This window comes from Sciurus carolinensis, chromosome 9 (assembly GCF_902686445.1).
Source record: "Sciurus carolinensis chromosome 9, mSciCar1.2, whole genome shotgun sequence".
NCBI classification, from domain to species: Eukaryota; Metazoa; Chordata; class Mammalia; order Rodentia; family Sciuridae; genus Sciurus; species Sciurus carolinensis.
Genome location: NC_062221.1, coordinates 58367418 through 58383738, shown reverse-complemented (window position 1 = coordinate 58383738; position 16321 = coordinate 58367418). Strand labels below are relative to the sequence as shown.

Sequence of the window (16321 nt, the reverse complement as noted above, 5' to 3'; positions counted from 1 at the left end):
GGTTAAACAGCTGCTAGGCGGCAAAGCTCCAGGAATGGGCCGGACAAGGTAAAGGAAACTGCAATTGAGGTTGGAGCTGCTCACAGGACACAGACAATAGCTCCAGTTCAGAAACGTACCAGCCACAAATTACAGAGACGTCACCTCCCCTCGCTAAGCTTCCATTTCTTTATGGGAAAAGCACATTTCATAGCGCTATAATGAAAAGGCAATGATGCAATAATGGAAAAGCCTAGGGCCTGGCATATACTACATGTGGAAAAGGTGACAGAATAAGAGCAAGTGTAATAACAAAAGTCCAAGAAATGTGACAGTCACAGAATAAAATGCTGCTGGAAACCCAGGGAAAGGCGTGACTACTTCAGATCTAGACCATACCAGACATGTGGGGGGCGGGGAAGTGATACATACAGGATTTCAACTGGCAGCAATCACATGTCAGGTGGCCTGGCGAGAAGGGGCAAAGAGTGATGAACTACAGAGTACACAAACAAATCAGTTTACTCTAGTGTGTCTGGACAACTGCAGCATATAAAGCAGGGGAGTCATCCAAGGGGCTAGCTCATGGCATTCAGAATAAAATCTAAAAGGGCATGGCGTGTGTCTCTCATCTCAGTACCACATATGTGTGTTTATTAGCCTACTGAATGGAGAACCTGCAGTACGTAGCCTAATCCTCAGGCACGACATTAACTATCATACCTGCTAAGACTTCTTCACGTTGCCTCCAACTTACTCTATAACTGACCACATTTTTAGTCCCTTCCTATCAGAAGGAAGTCCTTTTGAGCTATCTGCAAAATTAGGAGAAAAAGTAGCAATGCCAGGGAGTAATTATAATAGGGAAATGTTGAGAAAACAAATGAGGAAGCCAACACAGGGCTCCTCCTGTCCCCATGAGCACAATCCTCTTCTAGATCCCATTCCAAAGCCTCACAATCACTAAAGAATGATGAGTCAAAGGAAACCAATTCCACTAAGACCCTGATTAGTTGCAAAGATGCAGTCTACTTCAAGGGCCATAAAGCTTCAAGCACTGCTGTGGAGAACAGGAGAGTACTATGGGCTTCATTTGTTGTTTTTTCCAGAGCAACTCTCTAAAGGTCTTGTCACCTTTTCTGGGGAAAGGACACCCAAAGACCCATAGCCACAGCTTCCGGCATGCTGGTGCCTGACCCTCCCTACACCCTTTCTAGGCATTCAGCCACCTCACACAAGCTAGACGTCTAGACATCTCAACCCAGCTTCTGACATCAGTCCTAAAACACTAACAGACTAGCAAAGTATTTACTGGGAGCAGGAGAGGAATAGGAAGAAAAGAGGAAAAGACTAAACGTTAACACAGAACATGGAAAAGTCTTGTGAAATATTCCTAAAACAAACATGCAAATACCATCCAAGAAGCAATGGAAAAAATCATGGAAAGGGTAAGATCATCTTTTTAAAAAGTGAAAGGAGGTGGAAAATAGGGAGAGATCAGCTGACTCTCCTTCCACCACCTCTTCTTTCTTGGTTTCTAGAAGCATAGCATTCTTCTGTGTGTTAGTTTTAAGTTATAGTTTCATGGGTTAGAATGAGCTGCTGATACTGACTAGCAAAAATGTAGTACTACTCCAACCAAGAAGTATGGCAGCATTTGCACCACCTGTACAGTTTAACACGAGAGTCTGTGTATCCACCCGTGTGAATGCTCAGTTCAGGCAGACCTTCATGCCCCACCCAATGTAAACTGAATGCATTATTATTAAAATCCTCTGAATCTAAGGCTTCATTCAAAATTGCCTGTAAGCTTCCACAAGTGAAGACCTCAAGGAAGGTAACTTCATCCTCCAGCAGCCTAAGGCAGCAGAAAGAGCCAGCGAAAGGAAAATAATTCCAGGCACTCAACTAGATTCACTTTCTATGAGTTTCTCATCAGACTAAATTGCTTGGCAACAATTTGGAGCAAATTTGGGAGCTCAATGGTACTAGGAACCACTAGAAGGTAGACACATCCCCACAAGAGATAGGGCTGAGGATGGAGGATCACGTAGCACGAGGACAGTAAGCTTTGAATGAAAAAGCCATATTTCCAGTTTGGACTCGAATCATATTTATAGCTATTTAACAGTAGACACATAACCCTTATGAGGTCTTGATCTCTTTGTTCTCAAAAAGCGATTGGTCGAGGTAATTACTAGAAGTTCATTAACCTTTGATAGTCCAAAAAACTATACTAAATACGTTGTGAATTAATTCATGAACTACATTTTGCCCACACAACAGTATACTACAAATCACTTCCATTACACTAAATTTTCCCATGGTGGACACTGAAATCTGAAATGCTGGCACTTACCCTCACCTCCAGGTTGCTTGTATGGGTTGTACTTGGGTTTTGGAGCAACTACTGGTGCAAACTTCTTGGGTGGCTGTTGTGTAGACACTGAAATACTGGGGGTCCCAAAAGAATGGGTGGTCTCCATCCGCGCAGGCACGTGGCCAAGGGGCTCACCAGTGCTCTTGGGTGGCAGCCAAGATGGATGAGACATTGTTAGAACCTGAAATAAAAAGAAATAAAACACTGTTTTTAAAGAAACATGAAAGTGAAGGTGGTATACGTCACTTCATGGTTATTCCATCTTAATCCATGCCTAACGGCATTTTATAAAGCTCTCTAGAAAGAAGAAAAATGAAGGAAGAGATAAGAAGGGTGAAGGACTATGGAAAAAGGAAAAAGAAGGGAAGAAGAGATATCATCAGAAAGAGAAGAAGGAAGAGGGGGAGAAGGTGGGTAGGAAGGGGGAGCAAGGGTGGAGGAAAAGGAGGAGGCTGAAGAAGACAGTCCCTCATACTTGAATCTCTCCCCTCCAATAATTACTAGTTTCAGTATCCCACACTCTTGGAAAAGCAGATGGGGGGAAAAAAAAAGTTTCCTAACATAAAGAAGTTTCTATGTAGGAAACTGGGGGGAAAGTTTCAATATTATTAATGATCTATTAAAACAATGACTATACCAATTAAATTGTGATACCTAAGTGAAGCGATGTAACCTCAGTGAGGTTTTAAAATGTGTTGCTAGGAGGCAGAAAAGGATAAGATCCTTCTTGCCTGGAGCAGAACCAGCAAGGCCTCACTGAGGAGAGCCATCCAGCTGGGCCCTGAATACTGACCAGAGGCAGGAAAGTCACACAGGCAGAAAAAAAAACAGCACTTAGGTTTCATGTGGCTGCAGGGAAAAGAAATGAAAGTAACTAGCAGAAGAACTGCAACATGTGATAGAACCAAAGTGAGCCGGCTTTGCATGTGCACCTGAGGAGTTTATGACTATCCTGAAGGCATTAAGTAAACAATAAAAGTTTATTTTGGTAAGAGGGCCTTAACAGGTGCCTGGCAGAACACTTTAAAATGAGTCCCCTCAAAGAGCAGCTCCGCTTCCTACCAAAGAGCACTTGGAGATGGGGAGGCAGGGGACACTGCTTGCCACAATGCCTGGAACAATTACTGGCATTTAGTGGCAAAGGATAGAATATTCCACAACTGTAATGCACAGGTCAGCCCTGAACAACGAAGAGATGTCTACCAAGAGCTACGCTGAGCAGACACTGTGTTGAAAATTTAGGAAAAACTTTACTTTATGTGGGAAACAACCAGCCCAGCCTGGAGGCTGTTCTGATCAGATTATAGGCACTATGTGAAGAGAAGAAAGCAAAGTCTACTCGGCAGGGATAAGCCAACCACTCCTCCATGCAGCCTGCCAAGGAGGGCTCTCCAAGTCTGATTGCAAGAGCTCTCCAGCATGGGAGGCCCGGAAGGTACCATGTACCCACTCCCAGTCCCAACCCACCTAGTAATTTATTAATTGAACTGAATTAATTAAGAGGACTACATGATTACCTCCAGATGTCTGTAAAGACAAAGAGCAAAGGAAATGCAGGAAGGAAAAAAAAAAGGCCTCAGCACATGGCATAGCAGTAGAGAGACAGGGGAGAAGAGGAGAGTTGGGATGCAGCACAGCCCAGGAATTAGCATCAGAACACACTGAGGATGAATGGCATGACCCTGGACCCACTCTAGTGCTCCAGACAACCTCCACTACAGAAAAGCTAAGATTTAAAAGATCCTCCATGCCAACCAGTGAAACAATACCAAAGTGTTTTACATGCTGTTAAGTTCTATGCAAAGTGAGGGGAAAGGAATGCTTCTGTTCTCATAGAAAGTCACTGAGAATTACATGACCATCTTACAAGGAGGAAAACATCTGGAGGTAGAATTCTGTCAGGAGAATAGGATAACATGACTCAAGGAAGAATACTCTGATTGGGAATCGTGACACATGTCACTGAAGCCAGTGACCACACTGATCTTTTCTTCTGGTTACAGGGCCCTTCTTTCCCCTTTCTTCCCCTATACTCTTTTTTACAAGCATATATATAAGTGCACACTTGAAACACTGCAAGTTCCTTGAAAGGCAGGGACCACATATTTTATACAATTACTAAACCACCACGAAAGTGTGGCACAAAATAGAGAAACAATCAATAAATGTCTGTTAGTTATATACTTAGTTCTTAAATCTGCACATTTGGAATCATTTGAGGGAAAAAAAAATTAAGTACTAAACCAAGTGCATGTGTCAGGGTTGAGAAACATTATGTGAGTGTGTGTGCACACACTAGGGATTGAGCCCAGGGCCTTGTACATGGCAGGCAAGCGTTCTACCACTGTATACCCCCACCCCAAGGAACACCAATTTTGCTTTTGTTTTTAACTGAGTCTCAGTCTTCTATCAAATGGGGACAAAAATAACTATTTTGCTTGCCACATGTCTAACTGTGAATATAAGTGAGGAATAAATCAGTTCAAAAATGTTTAAGTTTTAATGCACCATGTTAATCTGAAGTACACATTTTAATGGTACATTTTTAAAACAAGTTAATACCATACTTGTAACTTCTCTGTATATCTGAAGTTATATCAAAATAGAAACATTTAGAAATGGGTTAATACAAAATGTACTAGTTTCTAAAATAAAGACACACAAATCCCAAGCGATCCTAGGTAACTTATTGACTGTGGCATGTTGGTCTTCTCAGATCTACTATAGACACAAAGAAAAAGCAGCTTCCAGGAGAATATATTAAAAGAAAAAAGTAAAACCTTAGGAATCAGTATGCAAACCATTACCTCCATAGTTGCTTCAATTAGCCCAGCGCCAAGAATTACACTGACCCTGCCCTCCCTGTGGAGGTACTTGTGACTCCCCCTCCTGAGAGGGTTGCAGGTGTTAGCGGATGCCCTTTACAAGCATCTTCTCTTGCCATTCTTCTCCACATCAACAGTGACCCAGAAACACCATTCCCAAAATTCATAATGAACTTTCATGACTCTTAACACTTTGTTCAAGGTATGCCCACCTTTGGCAATACCATCTCTCCCCCTTTACTTTGCCCCAGCTCAGATATCTCTGACTCTGTGATTGCTTCCCTCACTTGCCCCAATAAGGGTACCTTAATCCTTTCCTGGACTCTTCTAGTACCTTTTTTTTTTTTTTTTTAAACTTGTAACAGTTCATAAGGAAGCAATTCATTTACTAGCCTATCTACCCTAATAAGCTGGGAACTTACATAGTCTTACTGCACCAGCACAATACCTGGCCAACAAGCCATTAGAAGAATATCTTATGCAGAAAAGACTGAAAGGATGATTACACTTCTCTCTCAGTCAGATATACCTGTCTAGAACTTCTAGCTCTCCTCCAAAGGGGGTACAATTATCTCTTTTCTGCTTCTCTTAATTTGGTAGTGTAATGGAGCATGTTGATAGATTTCCAGATACTGAACCATCTTTGCATTCCTAGAATAAATCCTACAAAGTCACATTTGTGGTGTTTTCATACAAAGATGAATTATCTATGTGTTTAATCTAGAATTTTTGTACATATAAGTAAAATTATTCTGCAGTATTTTTATCTCTGGTCATTTTACTTATTATTATTAGGTTTTGATATGGGGTCATGGTATCCTAGTCCACTGTCTAGAATAGTTTAATAATGACCTGATCTTTAAAGGTTTATCAAGATTCAGTGTAAAGTCACTTAGACATGATAATATGACAACTTTTTAATAACAGATACTAATCATATTTCTAATAACTTCTATAACAGTGGCAGCAGTTTTATACTTCTTTTAAGGTGATTTTTCAGGACTTTTAGGTTGCAGGAAATTCAACCATTTCCTCTAGGTTTTAACTCTGCTCTTTTTCAAACAAGTTACCTCTCAGTTAAAAATGATTTCTCACTGACAATACATCACTTAGCTTCTGAGAATTACTTCCTCCATGTCCTTAAAGACATAAGTCATGCGCTCTGTCCTTCAGTTCATACCCTGTGCCCTGTCCCTACAGGTAGACAGCTCCTGGCACCCTACTGTCACACAGCATCATATGGTACTCTGATTGTGTACCTGTATCCACATTATCATATGGTACTCTGATTGTGTACCTGCATCCACATCATCATATGGTACTCTGATTGTGTACCTGCATCCACATCACCATATGGTACTCTGATTGTGTACCTGCATCCACATCATCATATGGTACTCTGATTGTGTACCTGCATCCACATCATCATATGGTACTCTGATTGTGTATCTGCATCCTCAAGTGAACTCTTGAATCCCTGAGAGCAGAAGTGCTTATTGGTTTCCAAACCTGGAGTCTGGTCCATGATAGGCACTCAATAGAAATAGCTACTAATCTACTAAATAAATAAGTTTACATATTTATCACCAGAGCTCCAGATGAATCAGAATTTCATCCTTTACTTGAGTAACTTAATGTCTGTCCGAGGAAGATATATTTGTATGTCTGTAATGAGAAAGACAGTAACACAGAAAACATGGGAAATGCTGGTGTTTGTTATAGGAGCTAGCACAGGGGTGCCAGGGGTAGCCCTTAGCCAGAACTTTAAAACTGAGAGAATCTGAAAGGTAACTGGAGCAAGGAGGACAATGACTGGCAATAACAACACAGAAACAAACCAGGGCAGATCCGAGGGACAGAGACAGATCAGCTGTCCTGAAATGAAGAATGTAAGGAAATAAGAGTTGGGGAATGGTCTAAAAGAGAAAACAAGTTTTCTTTTTCTTCAGTGAAGACATAGGGAGTTAGCATTTTTATCTTTGAATAGGAATCTAATGCATGTAAGAAAAATTAGTCCAGGTGGGATAGACCCAAGGAAGTGAATAAATATAGTCATATAGATGAAGAGTTCCTCTGGTCCCAGTTCTAGTCTCAGTTATTCCAGAGTGATGTTTAGCAAGGTAAGACACTCACAGGAAAACTGGTCATCTGTAAAGTTCCAAACAACTCATTCTTTTTCTTCTCTGAAGTCTTTAATATGGTCCTTCCATTTGATAAATGGATTTGAGGAAACCTAAAAAGTTTAATGAGTGGATGAACTAGCAAGTCAGCTGGAACTTCTCAGCATCTCAGAGACTCAATGTAAACACAAAGAAAAACAGTAGTAAGAGCTGGTTCTGCTAGACCAAAACTTACCCTGTTCTTACTTCCTCTGGTTCTAGATAGGTTTCACTCTAGGCTTATAATCATCATGAAAGCAAGAAGTGAAACGGAAGATCCCCATAGAGGCTCTAAAAATACACAGCCCCATCATAAGAGAGGAAAATAAGAGCAATGGCCCTCCTCTAAGTAAGGTGCCTGCTGTGGAGGGAGGCTCAGAGCCCCGGCACTCTGAGCACTGATCTTCCAGGAACTGTGTTAATGAAAAGTAATTAATAATTTTGCCTATTACCTTCTCTGTTGCTCCTCTGTCATGTCCTTCTAACTATGTAGGGGGTACACAAAAGCCACAGACTGACAATAAATAGCAACTATGCATTTAAGACTTGCTATCTATGAAGTATCTTCCAATGGCCACACAGTCATTCCACTGCCATGTAAGGTAGCATTATGATTATCCACAGTTAGCAAGGCAAAAAAAGTGAAGCTGGAGCTAGGAATGTTGCTAAGCAGTAATGCTTACCTACCATGCAGAAGGCCTTGGGTTCAATTCCCAGTACTGCACGCATGTGTGTATGCTTGTGCACACAGACACACACTTAAGGTTGTAAAGCTCTAAGTGGTTAAATGTCTTGTTCAAGGAAACAACTAACAAATGCAACTAACATTTAGACAGTTTTTTTTTTTTTTTTTACCCCAAATCCATGGTCTGTAGCAGCAGTAGATTTGCTTTATTATCTCCACTCCTACCTCTACGATGTCTTCCCTGTTCTGTGTCCTCAAACCTAACCGCAGTAAGCCACATAGGAAAAAAAAAAAAGAAGCCAATAGTCAATAGACCCAATTAATCAAGGCACCACAGAATGAAAAATAACTAAAAGAAGACCAAAGAATAATCAAGCCCCTTCTCTAGAGGCAGAAAAACTTAGGGCCACAGGTAAAGTCATAGTTAATACTAGCAAAGCTATTGTGCCTCTCAAGGGTATATCATGTGAGTCCCAGCTTGCTGTTATTCACAAAAGCAGAACTCTCTAGGCTTGGTCATATTTTTTTTTCTCTTTTCTCTTCAAAGTCAATATTTTATTCTATAAACATTTATATAGGCAATCAAAATTTTTAAAGCACAAACCATTATATGGTCTAACATCTCATACTACATGCTTCAAATAGTCATTTTTTTAAAAAAAACTTTTTTGGTTTTAGATGGACACAATACTTTTATTTATTTATTTTTATGTGGTCCTGAGGATCAAACTCAGTGCCTCACACATACTAGGTAACTGCTCTACTACTGAGCTACAGCCCCAGTCCCCAAATAGTCATTTTTAAAAGCTGCACACTAAACTCATATGGGATCTGTACACATACTTATTTATTTGTGGTGCCAAGGAGTGAACGCAAGGCCTTGTGCATGGTAGGCAAGCACTCTACCACTGAGCTACATCCCTAGAGCCTTTATGAATACATTCTGATTCAAGGGTTGAGAATGATTGACTTAAAGCATTTATATTAATCTCTAATTAAAATACATTAGTCTCTAGATCTCCCTTGGTGACTAACTCAAGGCCTGGCTCTTGGTCAGTATTGGCTGTACAAATCAATGATATTGAGGGGAGTAGCTGAAATTAACACCACCATTTTGGCAGCAGAAGAATTGGGAGGGTGAGGTGCTGTGACTTAAATATCAGGAGCTGCTGGGGGCAGATTTAACATTCATGTCCCTCAGGCACTTTATTTAATTTAAACAAGCAGGTATATTTTAAATAACACTTTCCTAAATCTTTGAAGGTTTTTCTTTAACTTTTCTCTGTATACAAAATCAGTACCTTCCTGCAATTTCAAAACTTCTTTCTAAATCATCTATTAAAATAGTCCAATGTGCTTCCCTCTCTGGGGTACAGCTATTTATCCTTTTCTGCTTTCTGGTATTTGGCTGGAGGAGGCCGGACCTTCAGAACTTCCAGTCTCAGCTCAGCCATGAACATACAGTACAACTTCCACTCTCTCTGAGATGTGGTGTTCTTTAGAAATGTGGTGATTAGATTAGATAAGCACTAATTACAGACCTGCTCACAAGCTTTTAGGACTGTAGAGAAGATTCTGACTGTAGAACTAGCTAACACCAAGCAAAACTCAGGCCAGAAGATTTCAAATCATCTGTAAGTCTTTTAACTCATCAGTGAGGAAGAACAACTCTTTTTTTTTTTTTCTTTTTCTTTTTTTGTCACCATTTTCCCTGACTCTTCAACCCTCCCCACTGTGAGAGGGAGTCTTGGATTGATCTCAGAGATTACCAAGGTATCAATCAAGATTTATTATTCACAAGTAAATAAGCACTTTAGGCAAACCTTTTCCAAACGGCGTAGGTAAGTCCCTACCAGTGTAATTACCAAGCAGATATGCTGTGGCATGTGATGGAAGCGTGGGAAGAGAGCGCTGAAGAATAAGGCAGGCTGAAAATTACACACAATTGTTAGTTGAACAGCAAATGTAATCACCCTTCCTCTGAAGCATTGGGTCAGATAGAGCCGGAAGGGCAAAACAGGATCTGCCATGGGCTGAAAATGTCAATGTATTCACTCAACTTGTCTTTACAGACAGCTTTGGCCCAACACTGGCTAAATGCCCCACTCTCTGCATGGACAGCTGGCATTGCTCAGAAGGGGTAACGAGAGAACGACTCTACAGAAATGCCAAGCCTTTATATAGGCACTGAGAGACACTTGGAAATACTGGAAACAGTTCTAGACTTAGAGACAGAGGGCTTGGGCATAATTTCTTGCTCAGTCACTAATGGGCTCAATGACTTTAGTTCCCTGATCTCCTTGAACCTCAGTGCCTTTCTCCATTTGTAAACTAAAAATCAGGTACCTCTTACCATTCATTCCAATGCTCATGTTCCACAATTCCCCTACAAGTCCACAAATTAAGTAGGCTGAGGTTTCTTATCAAACAATGCATTAGCTCCTAGGAGCCCCACAGACTGGGGAGTGTGCAGTGAAGGAAGGGATAGCAGGAATTGACACATTAGACCTGTCTTGCACAGTTAGTACCCATAGAAATGAATGCTAACAGTGTACTCCCTGTTCCTGGCAACACTGTGGATGACAAGAAAAGACCAAATACATATGATGATCCCAAATGAACCAAAAAGCAGCAAAGAGAAGTACCAGGTCCAGACAAGTAGTCGTTTTCAATGAAGAAGTGCAACAGAATGGAGACATGCCCCTACACTGCCCTTTCACGTCAGATTCACAATGTCACTGGAGAAGGAAACAATCAACCCTGACAGGGAAACAATAGCACTGGAAGACCAGGACTCTCCAGAGAAGGTTAAGGAGAGAGTGGAACGAATACTCAATAACTGGTCTTTTGTTTGCCACAATTTCTATTAGTCATGGAAAAAACCAGACATGGTTGACAAGCGCCCAGATAGGTTATTCAGGAGGCAAGAGGTCACTGAGAGTCCCAGGGAGGAGAAACCTTAGGAACTGATGCATTTTTTTCTACTTTGAGCACAGTGTTCAAAACAACATGGAGAGAGGCTTATCAAATGTATCAGAGCAGTGAAAACATATCAGATGCTGAATTCAAACTTAGGTTTTCTGCCTACTAGTAGCTTTTGCAGTGGGTAAGTTGTTCTAAGCAAGTAAAAACCCTCCTGATGGCTGCATGGACAGGATGAAGTAGATGAAAGGCATTCAAATGGACAGAGGAGTAAAGAGTCTCTCTGCCAAGAAAGTCAGCACCCATATCATTGAAAATCAGAGTGACCCCAGTCTTATATCCTAGGTCACAGTAATGGCAACGGTTCTACTGGCCAAGTGAGCAAGAAATCATTCACTCTCTGTGGACCTCAGTTTCCCCAGCTCTAAAATAATAAACAATTAGCAAGATGATCTCCAAAATCTCCTCCCATGACAACAATTTATATTCTGTAATATTATGGCTTCTCTCTTAAATGCCCTGTGCTAGCAGGGAAAATTGCTCTTACAGAGGTTTCTCGAATTCTCTATTTCTAGCAACAGACTGTTTTTCTGTACAAGGCCAGGACAGAGGAGCAAACAATGGCTTAAGCTCTTCTGAGCTCAATAAATCTACTTTTGAAAGTGGAAATCTGGATTTATAAAGATGACATATTGGGTACCTAACACATAAGGATTTTGCCCCTCCAAAAGGATGAGAAAGTGATGATGGGAAAAATCAACAATCTAATCTCGAAGGAAGCCTTAGTGGTTATCTGGAATCTTCTTTTCCTAACCCTACCAATAAGTGGGTAGGTCTGCAAGTTAATTGCTGCTCACTCATTTGGTTCCCCTGACAAGCTTGTTCAAACATGTATTAAACACATAAACACTGTGTTTTAGTTATCTGTTTACATGTCTGCTGTGCCCATTAGCCAAGCCATAGAAGTTTACTAGCACTTGTGGGATGTTTTAATTGCTCTTAATTTTTTAATAATTTTGTTTGTATTTTTCCTTTATTGCAAATTCACTTTGATATCCCAATAAAAATAAAAAGGATAACAGAAAATTTTCTATCTTACATGTAACTGGAAAAAGTAGAAACACTTAATTTGTTTTTCAGGGAAGATGAGGCCACTACAGATGAATCTTAGGCCATGTTTACCTCTGACCATAACATGTGTTTCTGTGACGCTGTGTTTATTCAGCCCATACAACTACATGGAGTCAACTCAGAGTGTTCACAGATACAAGACATGGTATGAACCACTATACATGAGTCTTTGAACATGACACTGTTCACAAAACTGTCACCTGTCAACCCTATGACATAACCATTGGATGGAAACCATCTCAGAGCTTTTGCATTGAGTTTGAACATTATAATTTGAGTTGCTATTATTGAATTCAGATATTATTATTATAAATTAAAGTTTCGAGTTTAATCTGTATCTCTGATTACTTGTCACCTTTAATTACTAGCAAGTGCTAGTAAATTTGTCACCTGCTAAAAAATGAAATCGTCTTCATCCTGTTGTCAAAATATAAGAAAATTGCTAAGTTAAATTTTTTAAGTGCTCAGATAATGGAAAAATAAAGCAGGGAAGAGGGAGCTATAAATTCTCAACCTTCAAGAACCACAAGTTAGTTTTAGAAAATAAAGACAATCAACTTCACACATTATATGCTTTGAAATAATAACTTTTGTTTAACACCAATCTAAAAGCCTAAATTATTTCTCAGTGTTTGAAATGGTATGAAAAAAAAGACAAGTTTCTCATTAGAATGTACTATAAATTTGAATTATATAAGGAAGGCTAGTTTTGCAATTTCACATTTAATAGAAGAAACAATAGGAACCATTTTCAACTGGTGACCTTTTTCTTAAATCATGTTGGAAGTTGTTCCACTTTAATTTCAAGATGTTGACAAATTTTGGTGAGGCACTAACCAATGGCAGCTGAGTAAAAATGAACCAGGCTGTTTCAGATCACTTTCAGAATCATACACAGTGGATGTTATTCCCTTTTAAATTTCTCTTGATGAGAGTATAGTGTTGTGACTTCTGCATTTTTATCAACGATTGACCTCTATGCAATTACAAAAAAACCCAAACTGCATGAAAAATGTATTAAATTTGCTAATATTCTGGAGGAAATACACACACACACACACACACATACATACACACACACACTTAAGACATTTTAAAAATAGGAGCTAGTTACTCAACATTCACCCAAACAGAAACTCCACATCCATGAGTTGTGAAATTGTTAATGAAGGTATTTCTTCTAATGTGGCATTCAGGCTGATGTTCACCACCTGAGTGTTCCCTTGTACATGTTCAATGACAAGGACATAAGGCAACCCTCATAAGATAGCCCCTTCCATGGCAGGAAAATGATAAGTGCTGGAGAGTTCAATGTAGCTGAAATTTGTTTTCCCAGAGTCTACCTATCTGGACAAACCTCAATACACAACCACCCTTCAGATATTTAAAGCAATTTATTTTTTTCCTATTCAGTTTATGCTCTTCTATGTTTCAAGTATCATCAGTTTGGTTCTTCCCTTTGTATCTTCCCAACTATCCTTTTAGTTATAGAATAAAAACAATATTTTAAATCCCAAACCAGTAGTTTTCAAAGTTTCCTTTGACTAAAAAAATTTTCTTCATGTCAAATCCAAAGCAATATCCTAAGTAAAAATAAACACATTGATAAAAACCATTACTTGGACATTGAAATCTTTTTACATTGGCAGAATACATTTCGACTGGGGAGGAGCGTAAAATGAATTCCCCTGTGAGCCAGGTAGAAAACCTAGTGTCCTAAAACAATATAACAGCACTGATTATGAGTGAACGAAGGACAAAGATGACATTTTTCTCAGATTTATTTTCCTTAGTCTCTTAATACAGGGTCTATCCTATCATCAGTGTGCAGCAAGTGATTATTACAAAAAAAAGAAAGTAAACTTAAAGATTTTGATAAAGTTATAAAGAGCTGAAACTGAGACAAACTGTGATTCCTAAGTTGGAATGGGGGCAGGGAAGTGTCCAAATGGACCCATTAGGGCTCAAGGATAAAGGTACAAGGGATTACTGATGATTAATTCACATTTCTAAATAAGGAGCAAAGCAAATCATTTTAGTACACATTTCTAACACTACTTTCCTTGGTTCCTTATAACTAGGGTGCCCATACATCCAATTTATCCATGCTGTTTTGGTGTAATTGCTACCAACGTCCCTGTCCATGAGTATATCTTTAGGTGATAGCATCCATAGTCACATGTTTACGACACCTTGATAATGGAGTTCTGGTTCTTTGCTTCAAGTGAATCCTGAATGAGTCAGTACCTCCCCTCCAAAGGTTCCAAATGGCTCAAGAACTTCCAGGTTTTGAATCTGTGACAGCAGTTGCTCAGAGCAGAGAGTACACAGCAGGAACAAGTGGAAAAGGCTTTAGGGGCTTCCTACTCTAGAAGCATGTGCACCTAGTAAGGAAGAAAGAATGGATGAAAAGATTCTGCTGAAGCCAAAGAAAGCAAGACTTGGCAGAAATCTAACAGAAGCATCCACTCACCTATTCATCAACATTCTCCTGAAGAAAGGAATGTCACCTTTGATGATAAAATCAGATTATATACTTCAATTACATCTCCCCACCTGTCCTCCTCTGTCCCCATGTATGAATATTACCGGTGACTTCACAGTATCTATTTTGTTACAGAGTAAAAGGACAATAAGTTGGCCTGCTTCTTGATTTGGAATAGGGAAAAAAAAGTGTGCCCAAATTTATCCAGTAGGATGAAAGGGTAAAGCCAGAGGGGATTACTAACAATTATTTCATATTTCTAAATAACAGTTATGTAAGAGTTAAAGAAGTTCAAAAAATTTAATGCAGGCTCATAGGTCACATCTCCATTTAATATATTTTAAATAAACTATTTTACATTGAGTCCCATTGCAAATTCTACATATGCATTTAGGGATAGGGAGAAGAAGTGGAGAGAGGGGGCCATAGCATGGAAAGTTGACAAAAGAACTCCCCCCAGGCATGGGAAGCATTGCTATAATATTCCACATATCCCTCTAGTACTTTCCAAGATGTTTGAAACCAAAACAGCTTAGAATACACTCCCAGGTCAGCTCAGGGTCTTCCCTCCTTATGGCATTTTTGTGATAAATAGGAATTCCCCATAGGGGAAATTGTTCTGTTACATAATTAATTACACCAACTAGTAGAGACCTAACATAAGACAATTGTTACTCCAGATTCATGGGAGTTTCTATTAGATACTCAGCTGTATGGAGGACACTCCCATGTGTGAAAGTTGTAACATTTACTGTGTTGGGTATGATGAATCAGCACTCAAACTTGCCCTATCAACTCAGAGGCTGCCTTGCACACAGTGTTCAATTGCAAAAGATATTTTTCAAAACATATGCACTGTCTTGAGATTTGGGAGGCAAAGGTAAGATGGAGGCCACCTTTCTGCTGCTCTGGCCTATTTGAAAGCATGGCTGCATGGCAGAGGAGACCTGGGGTTTCTGCATCCATGTTCTCATATTCAATCATCAGCTTTGTGGTTGTTAAGAAGCAGCTATGATGGGGGGAAATCGGACTCCATGTCTCAGGGTCCAGTTACCCCCTTCCTGATCATGGCTTCCTGGTTTCTGGTTCACAAATACAATGGTATGTTCTTGAAATAGGCCTCATGACTTTCTCCTTCCTAAGCAAATACAATGGAATAATTCTGGGTAGTTCTGGGATTCGTTATTAGCCACTCAGTCTACAGTCTGCTCCATGTAGTCCTTCAAAAGCAACTAATACCCTGTATTAAATACCTTCTGCTTAAAATATCTAGTAGTTTATTTCCTAAAGTAAACCTTTTAAAAAAACTACTCAGGATCCTTACACTTTAGTTTTCCAATGGGAATGATGATATTTTATCAACAAAAATATATTCAAAATCATTCATTGTGCAAATAAGTCCTGAACGCTTGTGCCATCAGGACTGCCTGGGTTCTTCAGCCATCACTGTGGAGAAGAGCCATGCCAGAGCAGGCACAGAGCCAACCCTCTCAGACTTCCCAGTGCAGGGGGAAGAGGTAGGCTAACTCAGAACAGACTCAGTGGTGCAGAGGAAGATGGTGGCAGCCTGAGAAATCTAATCTCAGCATTCTTCCCTCAGCTCTGTCCTTCACTGGCCATGATTTCTAATCAAGAAGCAGTTGTATGGATGAAAGTCCCTTTATCTCTGACATTCCACAACTCTGAGTCTTTGTGCTCATGAGGGAATTTACTTGGATTCAAGTCCTAAAAAAACTTCCTAAAATTTTCTGTTCC

The 16321-nt window shown here is 39.8% G+C and overlaps 1 protein-coding gene across 8 annotated transcripts in view; it reads right to left on the bottom strand.

The window, feature by feature from the left end:
- Positions 1-16321, bottom strand: part of Lpp (LIM domain containing preferred translocation partner in lipoma) — a 651895-nt gene that overhangs the window by 428519 nt on the left and 207055 nt on the right. For 7 of the 8 annotated variants that reach the window (XM_047563184.1, XM_047563190.1, XM_047563188.1 and 4 more), the window contains one exon: positions 2339-2540. In XM_047563184.1, coding sequence (XP_047419140.1) covers positions 2339-2531 — 193 coding nt within the window. In that variant the 5' untranslated portion in view covers positions 2532-2540. The remainder of the gene's footprint in view (positions 1-2338; positions 2541-16321) is intronic. The other variant, XM_047563192.1, reaches the window with a different exon arrangement.